This window comes from Pempheris klunzingeri, chromosome 9 (assembly GCF_042242105.1).
Source record: "Pempheris klunzingeri isolate RE-2024b chromosome 9, fPemKlu1.hap1, whole genome shotgun sequence".
Taxonomy (NCBI): Eukaryota; Metazoa; Chordata; class Actinopteri; order Acropomatiformes; family Pempheridae; genus Pempheris; species Pempheris klunzingeri.
The window spans coordinates 5,492,560-5,510,492 of record NC_092020.1 but is presented as its reverse complement, the minus strand read 5'-3'; the positions used below and the strand labels follow the sequence as shown (position 1 = coordinate 5,510,492).

General features: G+C 43.5%; 2 protein-coding genes across 3 annotated transcripts; one reads left to right on the top strand and one right to left on the bottom strand.

Annotated features, from left to right (window-relative positions):
- Positions 1 to 456: 456 nt before the first annotated feature.
- mospd1 (motile sperm domain containing 1) lies at positions 457 to 4,583 on the bottom strand. Its single transcript, XM_070836622.1, has 6 exons — positions 4,488 to 4,583; positions 2,917 to 3,216; positions 2,727 to 2,802; positions 2,291 to 2,523; positions 1,121 to 1,282; positions 457 to 964 (listed from the first exon to the last, which is right to left on the bottom strand). Exons 2-6 carry the CDS (start codon positions 3,068 to 3,070, stop codon positions 933 to 935), a joined length of 657 nt encoding a protein of 218 aa, XP_070692723.1. The 5' UTR covers positions 3,071 to 3,216; positions 4,488 to 4,583; the 3' UTR covers positions 457 to 932.
- Positions 4,584 to 6,161: 1,578 nt separating this feature from the next.
- ints6l (integrator complex subunit 6 like) lies at positions 6,162 to 17,688 on the top strand. Of its 2 annotated transcripts, XM_070837079.1 has the most exons (18): positions 6,162 to 6,425; positions 6,546 to 6,623; positions 9,790 to 9,939; positions 11,201 to 11,290; positions 11,510 to 11,693; positions 11,831 to 11,959; positions 12,400 to 12,563; positions 12,971 to 13,123; positions 13,365 to 13,497; positions 13,893 to 13,987; positions 14,090 to 14,200; positions 14,854 to 15,069; positions 15,207 to 15,333; positions 15,457 to 15,599; positions 15,724 to 15,955; positions 16,065 to 16,445; positions 16,555 to 16,648; positions 16,874 to 17,688. In XM_070837079.1, exons 1-18 carry the CDS (start codon positions 6,315 to 6,317, stop codon positions 16,974 to 16,976), a joined length of 2,694 nt encoding a protein of 897 aa, XP_070693180.1. In that variant the 5' UTR covers positions 6,162 to 6,314; the 3' UTR covers positions 16,977 to 17,688. The 2 variants fall into 2 exon arrangements, with proteins under 2 accessions (XP_070693180.1, XP_070693181.1); XM_070837080.1 differs by lacking the exons at positions 6,162 to 6,425; positions 6,546 to 6,623 and adding an exon at positions 9,440 to 9,567.
- Positions 17,689 to 17,933: the final 245 nt, after the last annotated feature.

The following is a 17,933-nucleotide window of genomic DNA, read 5'->3' as shown; positions in this document are numbered from 1 at the left end:
TCCTTTACTGGTGTGAGTCCTAAATGGTATGCAGGCAGTGGCAAACATGCTGATTTTAGATGTCAAACCTCATAACATGCAGCCCTGAGGGACACTGGGATTATTTTCAGTAACCATCATAACAAAGCCAACAGAGGCGTTATTGTCCTGTTATGTGCATCACACCCTCCTGACCCAGCTTGAAAAGTTATAAAAAAACAACCTGATTCCATCTATGAACATCATACCAGACGGCTGTATTGAGACTTTATTAAACGTTTGATGGAGCATCGATATAGTACGGCGAACAAAGCATCGTCTTTCCTTTGGTGACACATAAAAGTATCTGACTGCTGGAAAAATAAAAGCTCATTCTGATAAGGTATCCACACATGCGAACAACTGCATTTAGTCCTCACAGGCTACACTAAAAATAAAACGCTTTAAAACATCGATATAATGACAGTTACAGGTAAATACCATAACAAAAGTTTAATGGCTTTATATACATGTATCACGTTTGCATGTAGATTCCTTCAGACTCAAGTTAACCATATGCTGTTAGATGATGGCAATAGAAATACAGACACAGGGAATATGAGGCCAGACAACACTGTGAGTGGCCTCATGTTTCTTCACAGGCCCTGCTGGGAGGGGGGGGCGCTCCCCTCACACTACCTTTGACCTACACGCTGGAGGTCTCTGCTGTTTGCATCAGTTCAGTATTGTGTCAGTTTATGCGTCAACACAAATATGTGGATTTGAAAACGAGTATACGAAAATGTATTTTTCGGGGAGCGGGGTGATTTCACTAAGTACCCCGCCGTGTTGTCCCCCGGCTGTGAGCTGTACTCATTGAAGCGCGGCAGAGCCTCAGTGGTGAGTATGCTCTCTTCATCTTTAGATCATTTTCCCTCCTCCTCCTCCTCCTCCTCCTCTCTGCTCGCAGCGCTTCATGTGCGTAGGATGACCATTGTAAGAAGGCCTGGAATATGTCAAGGAACGCAACAGAACAACAGGATGTTACTCTTATTTCAGCAATGTGACTTTAAATACAACAGCAGTATAACTCTTGCTTTTAATAACTCATAATTCATGCAAACCTCACTAAGTGCATACATTAGTGTGACTCTTTGCTCACCGAGAACATAAGCAGCTACAAGTTTCTTGTTAACACTTAAGTGGAGGTAGACAGGCACAGTAGATTCTTGCTCCCCCAGGGTTGGGAGCATCAGGGCGGCCATACACACCAGGCCAAGCAGCACCGTCAGCAGACTGGGGCCTCCGGCAACAGGACGGCTCTCTGTCACACACACACACACACACTGTGATTAGATGCATCACTCAGAGTAGTTTAGCATATACATGTAAACAAATCCCATGTATTGACCAAAACCAACAATGTGGCCCCAACTGTTCATACTGATTCATAAATCTGTTATAATGGGTCAGGGATGTGTACTTTGATTTTTTTTTTTTTTCTACCAAAGATTGACTTGAACAGGAATAGACAGCGTATTTGTTGGGGACTATTTTTACAGCAGCAGGACGCTGTATGAGGAATTGAAATAAACAACAGTGCCGATAGTCATGCTAACGCAGGAAGATGTGACCCAGTGCAACAGTGTGGCTCACTAGTGCGCTTTCACTAGTTTTTGGACAACAATGGAGGAGAGAGGAGAGGAAGAACACACACGAGGCCTTGGATATTCAAAAACAGACTTGTTGGTGGGATTCATTGTTGATTTGCCGTTTTCACAGGATATGTTAGAAATACAAGATATATGAAAAATCACCACACGTATACTCTTAACCAAATTGAGCTTATTATTCAGCTTGCATTTAAGACAGAGGGAAGCCGCTTGAGCTTAAAGATCACGCAGGGTGTGTGACGGTGAAGCTGGTGAAATGATAACGATGCGTGATGCAGGTCTTGATAAAAGTGATGAGTGAATCCTCCACCACTTCACCATTAGTGCATTAGCTACAGCATACACAGAAAAGGAAGGCAAGTTTCGTATTACATGCAATGAGGCTTTAGCTTGTGTTCACTTTCAACGACAGCCTGTCGGTCCTTTGAGTAGATTATTATTTACTATTATTTTGTTTTATACAGAAATGTTACTATTGTTACACTGTGTTTGTCAGACAAATAGCTTGTGTTATACAATGTAAGATAGAACGATAATTATGATAAGCCACAAATAATGTAACCTACTATGTGCTGTAAATGGTGAAAACCCCCTAGTTTGAGTTTATAGTCGTTTGGCTCCATCTGGTGGTCACACCACGCTACGGCCCTCGGTCCTACCTGTCTGAAATGCAGTCTGTTCAAAAAACTCGCTGTCTGCAAACTGCTCTTTGATTCTGCGTTCCTCATCTTGGGGCCGGGGGCTGGGCGGCTCCTGTGAGGCCGACGGACGCAGCGTGGCCGTCACCTCTTTGCGACCCAGAGCTTTCCGCTGACTCTGCTCCGACACCTGCAGTCGGAACTTGTCGTACACCCCATAATGGCATGCCCGCACATCTCTGTGTCTGATTACTCTGTGTGGACACCGACAGTTAGACAGACTCTTTACCATCTGGCTAAAAATACACAGTCAAAACTGTCCAACAAACCAACAAGTTGATATTTAGCAAAGTAAGCAACAAACAGTAGAGAATCCACAGGGGATAAGAAATGTAGTCCTTCAGCACCATACTACTGTATGAGAAAATAATGAGTACTACACACAAAGCAAACTCACATGTCAACACAACACTGTGGCTTGACAGCTCCGGTGGCATCAACCACAGTGTACTTGTTTGGCGCTGTGCAGAGCACTGATGAAAAGAAAAAAACAACACAAGGATTATTCAGATAATCCGGAGTATATAACAAAATCATAAAGCATACATGGAAACCCACACATGTCGTGTTTTGCTCTGCCAACTGACCTTTAAACTTGAGAGCGAACTCATAGGGGTTGTAGAGGGTGAGCACCTGCTTGTGAGACGTCTGCTCATCTGCGTAGAAGACGAGCTCAGTGGGGAACACGAACACAGGAAGGCTTCCTTCCACCAGCTCAGGCTGTCGATGCTGCTGCTGCATTGGCTCCAGCTGAGCTCTTCCCCTTCCCGGTCCACGGTCTGCCTGGGCCCCCCACCCCTCTCGCCACAAACTATCAAGCTGTGAAAACTCCCTTTAGGTGGAGATGGCACTTCCCGCTCTCATCGCCTCAGGGCCATGACATGGTACTGTGAACACACGCAGGTGATGAATAATAAAGCACATTTACCTCAGAGGCACCAGTATGCCAATTATTTACATTTGGTGACGCTTTCAATTTTCATTCCACTTGTAATATTGCATTTGATGTGTATGTATTTATGTATGCAGCAGCTGCTGTGTCTAGTTTCTTTGCACCTTAATATTTTTATTGTGACAAATACAATGAAGCTTAGAAGATGCACGTCCAAGGGTTCACCTACAGCCCAACTGGTGCTGGATTTTTATACCAATATTGATATTAAGAGTTAAAAAAAATCTAAATACACTATGTTAACTAATGGCACTAAACTATGGAATGCATCTTTGACATTTCAATACTGCAATTTCATGTTCTTATTGACCAGCACATATACTGATACTCATATCTGGAATCATCAGCTGATATATCTCTTTATATATATCGGTCTATCTGTGGTTCAAACTATTCAGAAGCACATTTAAATACTGACTGCCTGTTCACTCTGACAGGCAGCTTTCTTCAAACCTGTACACTTAATTGCAACCACATACCTTTAATCTACCTTCTAATGCAGATGAGTTTCACGAGGTGCTTTTAAGCCAAAGGATGAATTCAATAAGAGTTAAAGGCAGAGCAGATTTAATGTAACTTAAAAAAGTTTATCCAACTTCGGCTCAGACTGGTAACAAGGAAGTTAGGTAGACTCCATGTGGCTGGTCACGTGTCCATGTGTTTACATGACTCGCGGTGTCGCAACACTTTTTGTTCTCCACGTACACACGAAACTAACGATTAATCCAATATATTAGCAGCAGCAAAGCTGTAGTCGAGTCACTTTTCACCCCACGAGGCGCCTTGTGTCCTGATAAAGCTAACTAGCCCACTTCACACTCGTATTTAGATTGTTAGTGAGCATAAAATGTAAGCTGCCTTTAAAATGCAGTGTAATCGTTGGTGACAACGTAAACAGACAAAAGGAAATGAGCTTTTTCTGCAAATGTGTAGTTTGTACATTAAGCACCCGTGTGATTTGGGACAACAGCACAGCCATGGTCGAGCCCTTCAGTTTGACTGCTTTTGCTCGCTCGGACACTGTAACAACACGTCGTTACAGTGCAATGCTAACGCTGCTCGGTAGTGTTACCGACGGCTAGCGTTAGCCGACTAGGAGAAGCCCATATGTTAGCCGATAGCCACTTCACGTTACACGCAGTGACATTACACACAACAAAACTCACAGTTGTTTCCTGTCACGGAGAAGTGAGGGTGAGACTGTACCTTGTTGTCAGCACACGGGGTCGTGTAACGTTAATGCTACCAACAGGGTTTGAGCTCCAGATCCCACCCTGTTGTTGTTTCTCTCCAGCCTTTTTCTCTTTGTCAATAATATGCTGCAGACCCCGCGGTGCATGCTGGGATGGCGAGAGAGTACGTGCAAGACGTCAACAAAGCTGACGTAAAGATGTTAGAGTGTGTTTATAACAACTCCATAACGTTTCTTGTGGAAAGTATGTACATTTGACCGCATACAAGCCCGGAAACCGCGCAGATTCAGCTACATCTGCGAAATACTTTGAGATATGAACTACATTAAATTGACATACCCTGTAAATCATATCAAGTAGTAGAATTTTTTTGCTCAGATACAGCATTTTAGTTTATTTTCACCACGGTGATCATGAAGGGAAAACATTGTTTACCAGGCCAGTTTCACCTTGCACAGAAGCATTAAAACCTCAATCAGTCAGGTCGATGTTGAATTGGAGCTATTTGTTATACTTCATCATGCTGACAAACGATATTCATCGGCCATCCAACCTGCTTTTCAGTCGTTGCAAAGGCAAAAAAAAAATGCAGTTGTAGATACTTTAGTTGTGCAGTATATGCAGTGAACTGTAAACAGAAGAACCTGTCCAGGAAAGATAAGGTCTTCGTATTGCTACAGGTAGGGACTGTGCTTGGCTACTGTGACTTTCCACTGACCTTTGAATCTGTGAGGTATTTTATTTATTCTATCATCTCTTTTGATATAATGTCTGAGCTTATGATTGATGAAAGTGTGGGGTTCTACGTAAGTAACGTGCTAAGGTTTTTGAGTAAATGTTAAAGGACACATCAAGAATACTATTTAACATAACGGCGATGCTGCCTTCAAGGGCTGTCGGATGAATTAAAAGCATGAGAGTACAAGCAGGACAGGCGGTAATTTGTATGTTTTTAGAGGCTTGGTCGTGAAAAGGACTTTTCCACCATTATACTATAGACATAGTATGTTTGAACATTTATATTCAATATTCAAATGTACTGAATATTCACATTTGTGTATGTTCGGTTTTTGAATAGAGATAGAACATAAAGTGCCCATCCAAGAGTCATTTTTCTCTTCATTCTGCCATTGCAGCACACAATGCAAATTCCGTCGCTATGACACTTGTTTCACAGACTTCAACAACGCCGGACTGAAATATTTTTATTTACTGCACGTGTTCTTGTTGTGTTGTGTTGTAAAGTCGGAAGGACGGAGCGTTTGAGGCACTATGAACGCTGCATGAGAGTGACAGGAAAGAGAGAGACAGACAGTGTGTGTGTGTGTGTGTATGGGGGGGGGGGGTGTATTGGCAACAAATTAAAGGAAATTTCAGGTCTATAAATATAATCTATACAGCTATGAGCGGTGTGGTTGCTTGCAGGCAGGCAGATCTGTGCTTGCACACAGCAGACGGACAGACCACACATCTGAGTGTGTGCCTGTTCCGCACACATGTGACGAACAGTGTAAGCGGATGTACTGTATGCACGAGCCATCCCGACCCCATTATATATCATGGAGGGGGCGTGGCCAGCGGAGCGGGGCTCAGCCAATGGCGTGGCGGAGGACGGAGCGGGGCGTTCCATTCGGTTAGGAGCAGAAGTTGAACAGCGCGAGCGGAGACAGAGCTGTAGAGAGGCAGATAGAGAGGGAGCAGAGGCAACGGCCCTCTTCTGGAGGGGGGGCTTATTATAACAAATATATACACACATGTGTGAACTGTTTGGCCGCACGATAGGTCATATGTGGATAACAGTTATTTTAGAAAAGCATACAGCCGCGGCTTTACATTTAAAATGCCTATTTTACTTTTCCTGTTAGACACGTCCGCCTCTATGAATCAGCGCACTTATTTGGGTACGACGTATCTGGACATTGCTAAAGGCGCGGTTGAGGTCTTTATGAAGGTAAAGAATGATTTTACCCCGACTTTTTTCAGCAAGTGTGCACCTTTGGAGAGCTTAGGGTTCCTTGGGCAAGATTGGTCGAAATTAATATATGTTGTTTTGGTTTTCTTTTTTTGACAGCTGCGTGCCCGAGACCCGGCTAGTAGAGGCGACAGGTACATGCTAGTTACATTCGATGATCCACCATACGGAGTGAAGGTAATTAGCAACTGATACAATTTTTACATTTGACAAGTCGAACGTATTTTTCTATCAGTGAGACTTTATTGTCCTTCTGGTTTGTAGTCAGTGTTGGGCGGCTTCCCGGTGGCGAAAAACGGCATTTTTTTGCTCCAAATACCCGCAGACCCGGAGCTGCACTGCCTCCGACCATCCAGCGGACATTTTGCTTTTGTGTTGAGAAAAGTCTCGGGCGTTGAGATGGAGGCGGAGAGATTTGTTATCGCCTATGACGTCGCTCTTTTTTTGAAAGTGCAATGTCTAGATTGGTCAAGAAGCCCGCCAATCATCCTCTACTCCTCCCCTTGCATCATCCCCGCATTGCCATTGGTCAATCTGGGTTGAAAGTTGATAAGCCCTCTTCATCATGAGATTTTTTTTTATTTTTATGAGTTCGCTAGAAGAAAATCATCATTATTCATATGATAATTATTTGTCATACCGACATTATCAGCATTATGGCCCAGCATACAAACACCCTCTAGTTTCCATGCCCACCCACACTGGCAAAACAAAACGTACAACCTCTGAATGACTGCAATAATTTCAGGGGTTTCATGTCAGCAAAGCTATCCTCACCACTAATCTGTTGACTTGGTTTATGACCTGGCACACATCTCTCACTGAGCTTTTCATGCCCAATAAAATACAATCCTTAGTACACACATGAACCCCCGAAGTCCCTGATCTGCTTCAGTGGCTGGTCTGTATTAGAAATCTCTTGGCTTGCCTAACTCTGTCTACAAACACTTTACTGCTCTCAGCACAACATACTGAGGACTCACCCTGTCCCATCCCATGAATGCTGGGAGATATAGAACAGCCTACCTTCCTTGTGAAGTCTCATTTTATATTTATTTTTTGCTTTGCTTCATGACAAAATCAGAAAATGCCAGAGCTGCAAAGAAATTACTTCATCTTTAATAGTAGTTGCTAGTGTGAGGTCTATAGATAATAGATACATACAGAAAGTATAGTGTAAGTCAAGTCAAAAGGCACTTCTAGTGACTAGATAAATACGTATCTGTGATTTTTCTAATTCTCCTGAAAGGTCAGTTCAAGTGTACTTTGCTGCACCACCTGCAGCTTTTTAAAAGGTACCGCAACAGAAGCAGCACTACCGTCTATCTCATGGTAACTGAACTGTATAGTAATGGAGTATAATATAATACTCTTGTATCTTACATGCCTGGGCATTAGGGATGCACTTCTAATTATCATACAGGCAACAGAGAAAATGGAAAATGTTTTGAATAATTAAACGTGTGCTCGGAGTGAGAATTTAGGGGAAGTCAGTAGAAAACTAGAGCTGGTGAACTCATCTGAATTAAGTGTTGATTACAATTCTTTTTATTTTATCAGCTGAATATTGGTTTTGTCCGTACTATCAATTGAAATATTTAACTCGCTATGATTTATGTATTAAAGTATATTTTAATAATTCATACTTACATTCATACATACATTTTTATTAAATACTTATTTTACTTAACCCCCATCAAGTCAACTGATATAAAAATGATGTGCTTTTTGAATAATGTTACTCATTTAACCCAAACTTCTGAGAGCTATTTCTTTTAGGGGAAACTACCTCAAATAGATTCTCAAACAGAACTTTTATTGCGGTATATTTAGTGTGCACTCAATCCTACAGATATCCCATGTTGTTAAGCTATATCAGCAACACAGATGAATTTGACTAGTTTTTCTTCAATAAACTAATGCTAATCTTGCTAGTCTTGCTAATTGTAAATCTTTAAGGCTTTGCAGCAGCATAATAAGTACTAGGCTTTATCTGGCTCTTTATTGACCTCCAAATGGACCACAAGTCCAGATCGTTGCTCCATGCATCCCACAAAAGCATTCTTGTGCATCTTAGCTTAAGTAATCCATCGTCTGAGTCTCCTTTTCATATGAAGTCATCCAGGTGCTGTTGTCTGAGGAGCCTTTCCTCCTGTTGTAAAGTTTGTCCTCAACCCCTCTTCCTCCTGCTCTTCCTCTCTTTGCCCTCTCCATAGTTGTTTCTGCCTGCTTTGTGCACCAAGGATCATGATGAAAGGACAAGGTTGTGCTGAATGGGGCTACTCTGATTGCATAGTTACTGAGGCAATAAATTGTTGATGTTGAGGGAGAGAGAGGGCTGTTGGGCGGAAAGAAAATAGAAATATTCTGTAGTCTGAATTATTGAGTGCAAGCTAAGCCGTACGTTTCTGCTGGCCTCCACTCGGGTCCCTGTCTGGGTTAATGCTTCTCGACTAGCCATGTGAGTGAGTTTCCACCTTTAGTTTCCAGCTGCTCAGTGATACCGCTTGTATGGCTGTGTGATATTTATCTAACGTCATTCATGTAAGTCTGAGTGTCTGAGCTTTCCTAGAAATTCCACCCTAATCATGGTTTTGGAATGATATCACATGATAATCCAAAAGTCGGCCCACTGACCCGATTCAAAGCATACATGTTGATACTGACGCTTCAAGTTTTATTCTGTTACTCTTCATCTCTATCTCTCTCTCTCTCTCTCTCTCTGCGTCTTTAGCCTCTCTCCCTCCCTCCCCTTATAAAGGAAGTGGTAAGCTCGCAGGTCATCCTTAGATTAAGTGTGAAGCAGCAGCAGACTTTTCTCCCCTCTGGAGAAAAGTCCAAGGGCAGTTTCACACTCGCGTCCTCTCCTGTGGGAGTAAACCTCCGTCAGGACAGAGGACAGGCTACAGTGGGGAAGTGTCATTTTGGTTTGCTTGTCATGTGTGAAATTAAACTCTTTCTTAAGCAGCATCATCCAGATCAAACGTGGGCCTGCATTTCAACAATATTATCTTCTATTTCCAGAGCTTGACATAACCTGATCTCATTTTATGGTTACTATAATGTCACGCTGCCCATTACCAGAGAGATGTCACATCTTAAGATTTACCGTTTACCAAAGGTGGCAGTCATATGCTCGACATGAATGTGTTTGCGGTTGTGACAAAACTCGTCCTGTTTTTCTTTGTAATTTCAAGAGTATGATTATCTGTGGGCATGGATCTATTTTGGTTTGTGGCTCTTCACGATGCGGTGGGACTTGAGGCCTCCTCTGCCTCTGTGTTGTACATCTGCAGGCTGTGCAGCGCATTCATTCAGCACACTGTGCATGTGTGTGTTTCAGGCAGGCTGGAAGGAGAACCATGCCACCTTCATGTGCGAGCTGAAGAACCTGCAGGCATCTGGGCTGACTACATTAGGTCATGCTCTCCGCACAGCTTTTGACCTGCTTAACCTCAACCGCCTCGTCTCAGGCATCGACAACTATGGACAGGTATTTGAGGCCCACATGGCTTTGCACATTTCTGTGGCAGCAGTCTCACCTGTTGAGACAAGTAGAATGAATCTTTTTTTTTTCTAAACAATCATTTTAATTAGGCCTGAAAACTCTGATTATTTATTAGTTGATCATTAGAGTACTAATTGTCAGCTATGTTGATAATCAACCAGTCATTTAAGTCGCTCCTTTATCAATCACTCCCTTATTTCGCCCTGTCAAATGTGAGAATTTGCTCCTTGTCTTGATGTGAGAACGATCGGGACACCTTTGGGGTTTGCACTGTTCGTCAGACAAAGGAAGCAATTTGACGGCATCACACACAAAAAAAAAAAGTTAGATGCAGCCCAAGTTTGAGTTATCACTCACAGTATTTATGGATCAATACAAATACATACAAACCACATGAATCTGTATTTTTATTTTAGTGGATGAAAACATGAAATTAGGCGCATTAACACAGAACATTAAAGCTGATTACTCAGGACGGGATCAGTTGTGGCACACCAGCAAGTAACTGAATGTGAAACAAGGCTTTTGTGATATGCCTTACACACACAGACAACACATGGAGGGTATGTGGAGACTTTTTCCTGGATGAACGAGGCTTTTGATAATGATTGTAACAAAGCTTTAAGCAAGCACTTCTTTATTTCTGTACCCGGAGACAAAGAGAAGAATACTGACTTCTGACCCCTCATCTTGCCTCAGTTAGCACTGTCATCAGCTCCTCACACACATCTCTCCTCCAAGGCCTCCAAGCGATACATTACTACATGTACACCACACTCTAGCAGTGACACGAGTTCTGTGCAACGTGTGTGTGTGTGAGTGTGTGAGAGAGTGTAAATCTACTTAGGCATTCTCTGTATTTCAATTAGACAAGGCTGACCCCTATAGTACAGCGTTAGACGCCTCTGTCCTTAACAAGTAACACAAGGACACTCTGCAGCTTACAGCTACAAGATTACAAGCTGCAACACACAGTTCATATCCAGGAGGTTATTAGAGGTGTGATGCTAATACCACACTAATTAATATGTTTAAGTGGACCTCTCATTTCACAGCATACCTCTATTTTGCCATTACTATAAGAGACCAGTTAGTTACCTTTGGTGTTTAAGGAGCTGAGAAGATATAGAGCCCAGAGCAATACTTTTGGCCTGCAATGTAAAGAAAAGAAAGAAGACTATTGTGGATAAACAGTGTTTGCCTGAACTTGGAGTTTAATTGCTGAATGTTACCGTTTCCCTTTCAGGGCCGTAACCCCTTCTTCCTCGAGCCATCTGTGATCATCACTATCACTGATGGGAACAAGCTCACGCACAGCTCTGGGGTGCCAGATGAGGTGAGAGCACAAACAAATGCAGTAGTGCTGCCGTGTTCTGTTTGTGCTAACGCCAACTTCACGACAGATACTGCGTTGTACTGTCCTATAAAATAATCATGGGATCTGTTTAGACTTTGCAATCGCATTAATGGCAGGGCTTGTAAAACTGTGGCGGTTTTCACATATAAAACTCCTCCCTTGTCGTCCTTGTCTTTCTTTACACTCTCTGTTGTCCAGCTGCACCTGCCTCTGAACTCTCCACTGGCAGGCAGTGAGCTGACCAAAGAGCCCTTTCGTTGGGACCAGCGTCTGTTTGCGTTGGTGCTGAGGCTGCCAGGAGCAGCCACACCAGACAACGAGCAGCTCGGCAGCGTCCCCACAGATGAGTCCGCCATCACCCAGATGTGTGAAGTCACCGGAGGTTTGGCATTTTCTTACTTTACCCTGTATTCACACTGCTGTTTGTGCTCATAATCATCACGTGCCTGCGCTCTTTTTGGTGGCACTCATAGTCCATTCTGTTATATGTGACAGTTGTCCTTCCTGCTTGTCTCTCAGGGCGATCATACTGTGTGCGGACACAGAGGATGTTGAACCAGTGTCTAGAGTCTCTGGTCCAAAAGGTTCAAAGTGGTGTGGTCATCAATTTTGAGAAGACGGGACCAGATCCACCTCCCATTGGAGAGGGTGAGTTTTTGAATGACGCACACTGAATGGAGACACGGCAACAACTTTCCCTCTGATCAATTCCTGTCTTCAAAATAGCCATGGAGAAATTTTAACAAACGTGTGGGTAGCAGTAAAAGAAGAAAAAGCATGAATCAAATGGCTTATGCACTCTGAGAGAAGTACATTTCACATTTCACACAGTAAGTTAGCACAAAGGCACTGTGGGCAGTAAAACAGGTGAAAGCAGAAGAGACTTCTTCTGCACTTTTAGACGAAAAGGAGAACTGAGTGCATTTTCTAGATTAGCCTGTTTCCTTGAAACAAAAGTTTGACCTAAAAACTATTTTAGAAAATGATAAATAAAAAAAGCTTGTTCAAACCAGTGACTCAGGTTTTGTTTTGAAGAATCTGATTGAGAAATGTGCCCCACCTAACATCATACCTTTTTTTTTTTCTAGACAACTCTGTGGAGCCAAGTCGTCCCGTGTCATCCTTCACCCCCCAGCCGTGGCACAGTTGCCACAAACTCATCTATGTGCGACCAAACCCAAAGACAGGGGTACCAGTTGGGCATTGGCCCATACCAGAGTCCTTCTGGCCGGACCAGAATTCTCCTACTCTGGTGAGCAGCACCTTTAGTCTGTCTGTCTGCAGGTTACCTCTTTATAAACATGTTTTCTTAATGTGCATGCAAATCTGACACTCTGGACCATCTTTGGCATTTTATTGTCCTCCACTATCTATAGTCCCTGTGTGTTTGCTTGTAGATGTACATCTCCCAGAAGAGACACATTTACACCCACAAACTTTCTTTTTAACTTTGACTTTGTCCCTCATATATTTCTGTCTCTCTCTCTTTTATCGGCAGTCAGTAACTATAACTTACAGGCAGCCAAAATGGTCGAGTGTCCAACTCTGCGTTCTATTTCTGTGATTTCTGTGATCTCTTGCTTTTTGCAAAGACATCACTTTGGTCCATAGCAAAGATAAAAATGTCTGACAGTTTCGTCACATGTCTCCTGCTCACAGCCACCTCGGACAGCACACCCCGTGGTGCGTTTCTCTTGTGTGGACTGTGAGCCCATGGTGATCGACAAGCTTCCCTTTGACAAGTATGAACTGGAGCCATCTCCACTCACCCAGTACATTTTGGAAAGGAAGTCTCCACACATGTGCTGGCAGGTATGGTTCACACACCCATCAGCTCTGTTGGCTCGTTTCCACTATCACTGGTGTTTGCCTCTGGGACTTTTTTATTGAAACTAGGAATAACGAGGCTGCTAGCTTTACTCGGAATATCTTTTCAGCTTTGGTAGTGGTGTCATAACAATCCTCAGATATGAAGCTTAGTCATTAAGCACAGGTCTACAAAGCTACAAACTCAAGTAATATTTGATGTCATAACTGTCCGTGTTGTTCTCAGGTGTTTGTTAACAGCAGCGGGAAGCAAAATGACCTGGGACACCCGTTTGGTTACCTTAAAGCCAGCACCACTCTCACCTGTGTCAACCTGTTTGTCATGCCTTACAACTTCCCAGTCCTACTCCCACTCCTCGGTAAGACACACGGCAGTAAACTGTTTCCTCAAAGGGGATTCAAAATTTCTGGGTCAGTAGGTCTGAGCTGATATTAAATTTAAAAAGCTTTTTCTTTTCTGGGTCACTTCATCATTTGCAATTTTACCCCCAGTCATCTTTAGCTGTAGTCATAATCACAAGTAATTGCCTTACGGCAGAGCAGAAGTTTATTTTTAATGACGCTGTACAACAAATAGATATTTTGAGTCAGTGGGGTATTTAAATGATAAATGATGATGTATGTTTTGATGCTTGCTTTAGATGTGAACATTTCTATGTGTACAGTCAGACAGCCCTGCTGCAGCGGCAGGAGATGCAGGCATATGTTTGCTAAAACTTTATTCTCAGACAGTCTTTTCCTTTTTTTATTTCAGATGATTTGTTTAAAGTGCACAAACTAAAACCAAACCTCAAGTGGCGACAGGCTTTTGAGATGTACCTGAAGACGATGCCTCCATACAATCTCATGGTAAACTAATGCTATGCCACTTCAGCTGCCTTCAGTAAATGGAATCATATTGTCTCTACACATAACTGACACCCACCATTTCCTCTTGCTATCTTCTGACAGCCCTTGAAAAAGGCGCTGAGGATGATGGGTGCCCCTAATCTTATTGCAGACACCATGGACTGTGGCCTGAGCTACAGCGTTATCTCTTACCTGAAGAAGCTCAGCCAGCAGGTAAAGTGTCCTTGAACAAAGGCATAGACCTGTCTCCTCTTCTGAGAATCATCACATGGGATCGAAGCACCGATTTGATAGGCGGATCAAGGCAACACTTACTATAAACACATCAATCACCAATCAAACACACCAATCAATCGCCAATTCATAACAGCGTTATCTCAAGCTAATGCTTTTATTTATGAACCAAAAATGCTTGTTGTGAATATATAGTGAGCAAATAAGTATCCCTGTAGTTTAAAGTCCCCTTTGCTTTAAAATCATCAACACTGACGCTACAATGGATGTACATGAAATTAAAGTGTCCAGTGCAGTTGTCTGTAGACATTATAACCCAAAACATGGGAAAAACAAACTCCTCCTCTTTGTTCTAATAGAGGAGTTATTGAATGTTTACGCTGTTGTTTGAGCTCAGCAGACGGCTGTTCAAGAGTGACAGCATAAAGACCACGCAAATGTTTAAATATGATACGATTTATAGAAAAGACTTAGAGGAACAGAAACATGTAGCTCAAAATGCTTTAATGTGTCTGTGCACTGAACAATATTCCACATACGACAATACATACCAAAAAGTTCAGTCCGACCTGAAGCGTCTAACCATGCAGTTGTGAAATGTTGTCTTTCTTTCCCTGTTTTGCGTCATTAAGGCAAAGATAGAATCAGATCGTCTGATTGTGTCTGTGGGGAAGAAGGCTCCTCAAGAAACTGGCATAAAGGTGAAGAACCACTCCAGCTCTCTGTCTCTGGCCCACCGCCGGGACTTTAAGCAGCTGCTGCAGGGAATCACCGGGGAGGGGCCCCTTCGTCTCACGGACATCAACTTCAAAGAGTTCGCCGGCTTCCAGATCGGTCTGCTCAACAAGGTAGACTCAGGACAGGAAGGAGATTTCTGAAGCATGACAGACTTTGTGTGGGTGGGAAAGTTACAGGAGAAACAGGGCAAGTGCAGTGTGCAGTGTTGTTGGTTTTGCACTGACTAGATATGCTGATTTGTTCACAGGATGTAAAACCTCAAGCTTATAGAAATGCCTACGACATCCCCAGACGGAACCTTCTGGATCAGCTCACCCGAATGCGCTCCAATTTGCTGCAGACGTCCCAAAAACTGATCCGAGGGCAAGACGAAGGTATAAAATGTTACTGTTTAAGAAAAAATACCTGCAAAAAACAACACAAGTACATTTACAGGAACTCCTGCATGGCTGCTACAGTCTTTTGTTAGTACTAATAACAGTTCCTGTGGTTGTTAGATTATCTGCACAGTGTCCCAGTGGCTCAGATGGGAAACTATCAGGAGTTTCTAAAAATGATGCCGTCTCCTCTGAGAGAGATTGACCCTGACCAACCAAAACGGCTGCACACATTTGGGAATCCTTTCAAGCAGGACAAGAAGGTGAAAATATATCAACACAAACGATCGGTTGATACACTCGTGCTCAATGCGGTTTTTAAGAGGTGTCTTCATTCAATAATTTCGTCCTTTCATTCGTCAATGTTTTGTTTTCTCGTATCTTTAGGGGATGATGATCGACGAGGCAGATGAGTTTGTAGCAGGTCCTCAAAATAAGAAAAGGGCAAATTCCAGCGATTCCAACTCAGGCGTAACTGTGAAGAGAAGGCGGAGCATGTCTCCGTTACTGCGGCGGCCTCAGACTCCACCAGGCAGCACCAACCACGTGGTGGTGGGAAAAAGTCCGGCAGGGGTCCAAGGGCCGCAGAACCTGCTCAAGCCCATCCCGCAGCACAAAGGTAGGACTGGAGATGTACCCAGAACATGAGAGCCGTGCTGTGAGTGTTGATCATAGGAATATCTAGGAGGAGTTGTTGCTCAAATGCCACTGAATTGTTACCCCCACAGGAGTGGATGGCAACAACATGGTGGTCGCTGAGAGCAACGGCGACGGGGTTCTTGGGCCTGAGTCGGGGGAGGTCTGGCCCACAGAGACGGGCGCTTTAGAGGGGGACCCGCCTTCACTGAGCCTGGAGGAGAAAGCCGGGCTGGAGAGAGCAGATCAGGGAGAGGACATCAACATGACGGAGGAGAGACCGGTGGAGGATTGTCTAGAAGAGGAGCCGCTTGTGGAGAAACACAACTGTGAGCGGCTGAGTCCACAGAGCCAACTAGAGGCCCCTGAAGCTGACCCTGCAGCGCTTGAGACCATATTCATAGCCCCACTAGATGGCAGCCAAGCAGAGCTGAGGAGTCGGGTCATCAAGGAGGTCCGCAAACCCGGGCGAAGTGAGTGTGGGCCAGTGCAGCATGTCACATTCCATTCATTTTCATTCTAACCTGCTGAAGTAAGTGTCACATTGCGAACATCTCTTCATCTGTCTGTGTATTTTCTCAGACTATGAGGCGATACTTGGACTCCTGCAGCAGGTGAAAGGACCAGTTAATGTCCAAAAGTACTTCATCCAACACGCCATCAAAGAGGCTGTCAGGTAAGACACAGTGACTCAGTGTTTGTTGTCTGTAAAGCATCGCAAAAATCCCGTCTCTGACACAGACCGTGACTGGTCAGTTCAACATCAAGATGTGTGTTACTGCAGTTAGAGCATTGACTCAGCGATGACTCATAACCACAGTGCAGTTAGTTATGCAGCTTCATGAGCCACAAGTTTGTCCTATTGCCTGCTTTTTTCTAATTGCCTTTATCTGTTGGGCAGGTTCAAGAAGCGGGTACTGATCCAGCAGCTGGAGCTGGCCCTCGCTGAGGTGGAGATGAAGCACGCAACAGCCTCACAGCTTCCCAACGATCACGGCAGTTAGTGATGGAGCCATCTTCACTTTGTTACTAGAAAAAGCAATGGCGCTTCCCTCCTCCGAAGTACGTTTTGCTGATCGTTAGATTCACCACCATGAAAGAGACGTCCTTGTTGAGTAGCCTCAAAAAGACAAATTGGGGAACTGGGGGGGGGGGGGGGGGGACAAATGCACTGACAGCAGATGCTCCCACTGTCCCTGTGCTGTTACATCACATCCTGTTAGAGGCGGAGGGTGAAGGGTTTAACTGGAGGAGGGGCCTTCAGGACGGATTCACTGAGGATGAGTACAGAGACTTTCAACATAATCCTCTTCATATTGACAGATGCCTTAAAGATCCATATGGCTTTTGTCTGTATCAGCACACTGTTCAGTAGACACACAAACACACACACACACACACACACACACTCCATTAGACTGATATACAATAAGCCATCAGATCACCACATGGCAGAGCTTGGGATGGGCAGGGTTATTATATTCCTGTTATTGTTATTCTTTTCGAAACAGACTTTTCTTCAGCTGGTCTGAAAAGTGTTTTTTCTATGAGTCACATTTTGTGCAGTAGCGTAGATTTGCAGCTAACAAGAGAAATTTGGTCCACCCAGGTTCACCTTGTACTATTATATCTGCATAAAGGCTGCACTGAGCTTTTTTTTTTTAATCTAATATTTTCCATATCAGCTAATACTGATATGCATTAGGGTTGGGCAACACTGATAAAACCTATGAGCGTATATGACATTTTATGTTGTTCCTGCAACATATATTGCGATATACCATTGATTTTCAACCGAGAAATCATTGAAAGATAAAATATCCAGATGGAAATGTCTTTTTTTCTTTTTTTTTTTTGGCTGATCCAGTCAATAAAATACCTGACAAATCAAGGTACTGCATCACATTGATGCAAAAATACAGCATATCCAGTACTGCCATGTTATACCTCAGTATAAAGTG

Bases quoted from the DNA above. Each gene is read 5' to 3' on its own strand.
- mospd1 (XM_070836622.1), bottom strand. From the start codon at position 3,070: ATGCAGCAGCAGCATCGACAGCCTGAGCTGGTGGAAGGAAGCCTTCCT. The intron at 2,803-2,916 runs GTCAGTTGGCAG...TCTTTTCATCAG, and splicing joins GTTCGCTCTCAAGTTTAAAG to TGCTCTGCACAGCGCCAAAC. The intron at 1,283-2,290 runs GTAGGACCGAGG...TGTGTGTGACAG, and splicing joins ACAGACTGCATTTCAGACAG to AGAGCCGTCCTGTTGCCGGA.
- ints6l (XM_070837079.1), top strand. From the start codon at position 6,315: ATGCCTATTTTACTTTTCCTGTTAGACACGTCCGCCTCTATGAATCAG. The intron at 11,694-11,830 runs GTTTGGCATTTT...CTTGTCTCTCAG, and splicing joins GATGTGTGAAGTCACCGGAG to GGCGATCATACTGTGTGCGG. The intron at 11,960-12,399 runs GTGAGTTTTTGA...TTTTTTTTCTAG, and splicing joins TCCACCTCCCATTGGAGAGG to ACAACTCTGTGGAGCCAAGT.